Below are 4,161 nucleotides of genomic sequence, written 5' to 3' on the forward strand. Positions count from 1 at the left end.
CTAAAGTCCTCGTTAGGAGCCAGCCAGGGACCGCGGCGCGCGCGCCTTGGAGCCCATATCTCCGGAGCAGAGGCTGGCGGAGCTCTGTGGGTTCGAGGCCAGCCTGGTCGACAAAGCGAGTCCAGGGCATCCAGGGCCACACAGGGAAGCCCCGTCTCAGAAAACCAAGAAGAAGAAACAGGGCGTCCGGGGCGGGTCAGGCTAGGGGAGGGCTTGGAGAAAGCTTTGGTTCACGCAGTTCCCGGTGTGGGGGGGACTCCAGCCGGACCCCAGCCGCCTGGTCACCGCCTTTTCGCTGCTGTTACCGATGGTGGTGAAGGCGTCCGCGGTGCGGCCAGAGCACAGGGCCCTACCGAGGCAGGGGGATGTCTGCGTTTGAGGCCAGCTCGGTTTACGTAGAGCTCCGGACCACCTTAGCGAGACCGTTCCAAAAGTATTTAATAAAATACTTAATAAAGGAGGGAAGGAGCCGGGGGCGGGGCTCGGGGGCGTGTTGGCAATCACGAGCGTGGCTTTGGAGCTGGGATTTTCCTGGAGTGCTGATGAGCCGGGTTGGGGCTCCAGGCGGGAGCTCAGGCCCTGGAGGGAGCGTAGAGAAGCCACGGGCGTGGGACGGGCGGGTGGAGCTCCGCACCGCCTGGGGTCACACAGGACCAATGGTCCTTTCAGGTGGGCGGGCTGGAGCGAACGGCGGGTGCTGCACGTCTGTGATCCCGGCACCCAGGAGGCCGAGGCAGGATGGCTGGGAGCTTGAGGTCAGCTACATCGCTAGACCCTGTGGGTGGGGTCGGGGGGACGCGATCCCGAGTCTGAGGGCACCGGGCCTGCAGACCCGGTTCCTCCCGGAGTGGGGCGCAGCCTCGCTCTGCCCGCTGACCTCTCTCTCCCTCTCCTCCCTCGCAGCCGCCCAGGGCCTGCGGTGTGTGCAGTGCGGGAGCAACGAGAACTGCCGGGCGGAGGAGTGTGCGCCGGGGCAGGAGCTCTGCAGGACCACGGAGCTGCGGGAATGGGAAGGTGAGGTTGGTCCGCACGGCCTCACACCCCCCAACAGCTGACAAAGACAGCAGGCCGGAACAGGGCGGGTGTGAGGCCCGGAAGCCTGGACTGCGTTCCGGTATCCACAGGGGTTCGCACAGCCGGCCTGGAAGGCAGGGAGGAGCCCAGAGACGCGGGTACCGTGCACAGACAGGCACGCGGGCAAAACACTCATACACTGGACACAGAAAGGACCTTTAAAAATGTGGGCCAGACCCTGGAGCTAGGGAAAGATGGGCCACTCAGGGCACTGGTAATCTTTTTTGCTTTGTTTTGGGGTGGGCGGTGTGGGCTTGTTGTTTGGTCTTGGGTTTTTTTTTTTTTAAGCTTGCAGTGGTGACTTTGAACATCTCACCAACCTGCTGTACCTCCTGAGGGTTGGGGCTAGGGACGTGCACCGTCACACGTGACTTAATGTGTTTTTAAAACGGTCTTCAAAACCGTCTGAAGCTGGGTGACACACACCTTTGATCCCAGCACGTGGGGTGGAGGCAGAGGCAGAGGGATCTCTGTGAGTAAGGCCAGCCAGGACTACACAGAGAAACCCTGTCTCAGAAAACCAAAAATCCAACCAACCCAAAACAAGAGTCTATGTGAGACAGGGCTAGAGAGACAGCTGAGCAGGCTGCCAGGCCTGATAACCCGAGTTTGACCCCCTGAACCGTGGCTCCCAGCCATCTATACTGAGATCTGGCGCCCTCTTCTGACTGCAGGTGCACATGCAGGCAGAACACTGTACATAAAATAAATCTTAAAATGTACTTATTTATTTTTTTCTATTAAATGCACCTCCCTGCTGCTTTCATTCCCCTGGGGAGAGAGTTGTAGACGGATCCCTAAAATCCGAATCTGAGCACGGGGGAGGGGAAGACAGTTCTGGGAAAGAGCAGAGAGGGGCCGAAGGGATGGGCGACCCCGAGACTGGGGTTGCGGGCCACTAGGGAGGCTCTGGGGACTGAGGCTGCACTCCCACAGACGACGAGGAGCTGACAGTGGTGACCAGAGGCTGCACCCACAGGGAGAAGACCAACCGCACCATGAGCTACCGCGTGGGCTCCGCGATCGTCAGCCTGGCGGAGACGGTGTGTGCCGGGGACCTCTGCAACAGGCCCAGACCCAGTGAGTACCGGGGCGCCGATCCTGTCCCCACCAGGCCAGCAGAAAAGGGGCATCCTTCTGCGCAGCTCCCTGAGTGCTGGGATGAGAGCTTTGAGCTGCCACACCCAGCCCTCTCCTGATGGTAAAGATGGTGTAGGCTGCGGGCGCAGATACCGGTGTCTGGCCGTGGGGCTGGCCTGTTATCCCCACCACGCATGAGGTCAGCCCATGGCGACGCTGACTCAATAAAAACTAAGGACACCAGAGAGAAGGTTCTGGGGTGAGGGGGTTGTTGTTCAAGCCCAGGGGCCTGGGTTCAATCCCCGAGTCCCAAGTCAAGGTGGAAGGAGAGGACTGTCCTCTGATCACATACACCAACAGTAAAAATAGTCTTTAAAATTTAAATCTAAAAAGTATGCCCAGGGTGTGGCTCAGTGGCAGAGCCCCTGCCTAGAATCCCCCAGTGAGGGCCTGGGGTGTGGCTCAGTGGTGGAGCCCCTGCCTAGAATTCCCCAGTGAGGGCCTGGGGTGTGGCTCAGTGGTGGAGCCCCTGCCTAGAATTCCCCAGTGAGGGCCTGGGGTGTGGCTCAGTGGTAGAGCCCCTGCCTAGAATCCCCCAGTGAGGGCTGGGGTGTGGCTCGGTGGAGCCCCTGAGTAGGATCCCCCAGTGAGGGCTGGGGTGTGCTCAGTGTTGGCGATGGAGGCCAGAGCTTTGTGTGTGCTGGGCGGGCCCTCTGCCAGATGTACCCTTTACTGTTTATGCCTCCTGCGCACACACACTTTTGTTCTTCATAAATGGTTCTGCCCTCGGTTGGGGACAGGTTGGAGGGAAACTGGAGCCGGAGCGGGAGTGCTCACAGGGAGGTGAGGTTGTGTGCACTGGGCTGGTGGAGTCGCTTGGGCAGGTGAGGGCAGATGAGGTCTGTGAGGAGCTCGGAGCAGGGCACTCAGCCAAGGTCCACGGAGAGAGGAGCCAGGCACAGGCACTCATTGAAACTGAGGAGGGGATGCGGCGACAGGGCGGGCCCCAGGTCTGGAGGCTGTTTTAGCACGCGGCTCGCAGAGCTGGAGCACAGGCACCGAGCTGTGTGAGCGTGCCCCTGTGGGCGCACAGAGGCCAGCAGAAGAGGGCGGCTGTCCCACGTCACTCCCCGAGAGGATCTCCTCACGGCCGGGTCACACGCCTCTGAGGCTCTATGGAGCCAGCCTGGCGTGGCGACACACGTGTATGATCTCAGCCGGGGGGGGGGGGGGGGCAGCAGAAACCCCTTGTGAGACTGGGGACACACTTGTGGGTGAGCAATTTGGAAATAAAAAGGGACTAAGCAGATCCCCAGGTCACGTGCCCTGGAACGAAGAGTTCACAGAGAAGCACACTCCCTCTCACGCCCACGCCCGGGGTGTTGCACGGCCAGCTCGGCTGGCCTGGACACTCTGCCGTCACTTTTCTTTGAGACCCAGCCTCAGTGTGTGCCCAGGCTAGCCTGGTTGTGCCCTCCAGCCCCAGCCAGGGGTCCGGGTGTGCAGGGCCACGCCTGAGCAGGCTGCTCGTCCGGCGTTGCGGACGTGAGTGGGAAGAAGCGGGCCGAGCGCCTTTCAGGCATTTTCTTTGATGGAGTCGGGAGAGTTGGCTCTGGAGGGGATGACTCACCGATGGCTGCGGCTCACACTCGGCTCCAGCCGCCCGGGCACGAGAAGCTGAGCCGAGGCTGCCAAGCCCCGGGCACCCGGTGACACAGGGCGTCCAGAGTCGGGCAACCCTTCCAGCTGGCCGTGGGCACAAGCTTCGAGCAGAGTGCTCACGGAGCAGCCAAGGGAGGCCCGGACCTCCCGGTCATTCACCAGTGGGTGATAGTCGTGACTCCATGTACCCGATCCCAGAGGCAGAGGCAAGAATGTGTGGTTCTGCCAGACAGGTGGAGGTGCCGCCATGAGGCCCTGTGTCAGAAGGGGAGCGGCTGGCATGCCACTGGATAGTGGAGCCCCTGGTAGGCTACCTAGTGAGGGGCTGGGGTGTGGCTCAGTGGA

The 4,161-nt window shown here is 61.4% G+C and overlaps 1 protein-coding gene across 1 annotated transcript; it reads left to right on the top strand.

The window, feature by feature from the left end:
* Positions 1 to 262: 262 nt before the first annotated feature.
* On the top strand, positions 263 to 2,154 carry LOC129674239 (urokinase plasminogen activator surface receptor-like; the record flags this gene model as incomplete). Its single annotated transcript, XM_055604103.1, is given in 3 exon segments — positions 263 to 328; positions 831 to 1,014; positions 2,011 to 2,154. Coding segments are annotated over 3 exon segments (394 nt in total), but the record flags the coding sequence as incomplete, so codon positions are not given.
* Positions 2,155 to 4,161: the final 2,007 nt, after the last annotated feature.

Source organism: Psammomys obesus, unplaced genomic scaffold, assembly GCF_907164565.1.
Source record: "Psammomys obesus unplaced genomic scaffold, mPsaObe1.curated_primary_1811, whole genome shotgun sequence".
Taxonomy (NCBI): Eukaryota; Metazoa; Chordata; class Mammalia; order Rodentia; family Muridae; genus Psammomys; species Psammomys obesus.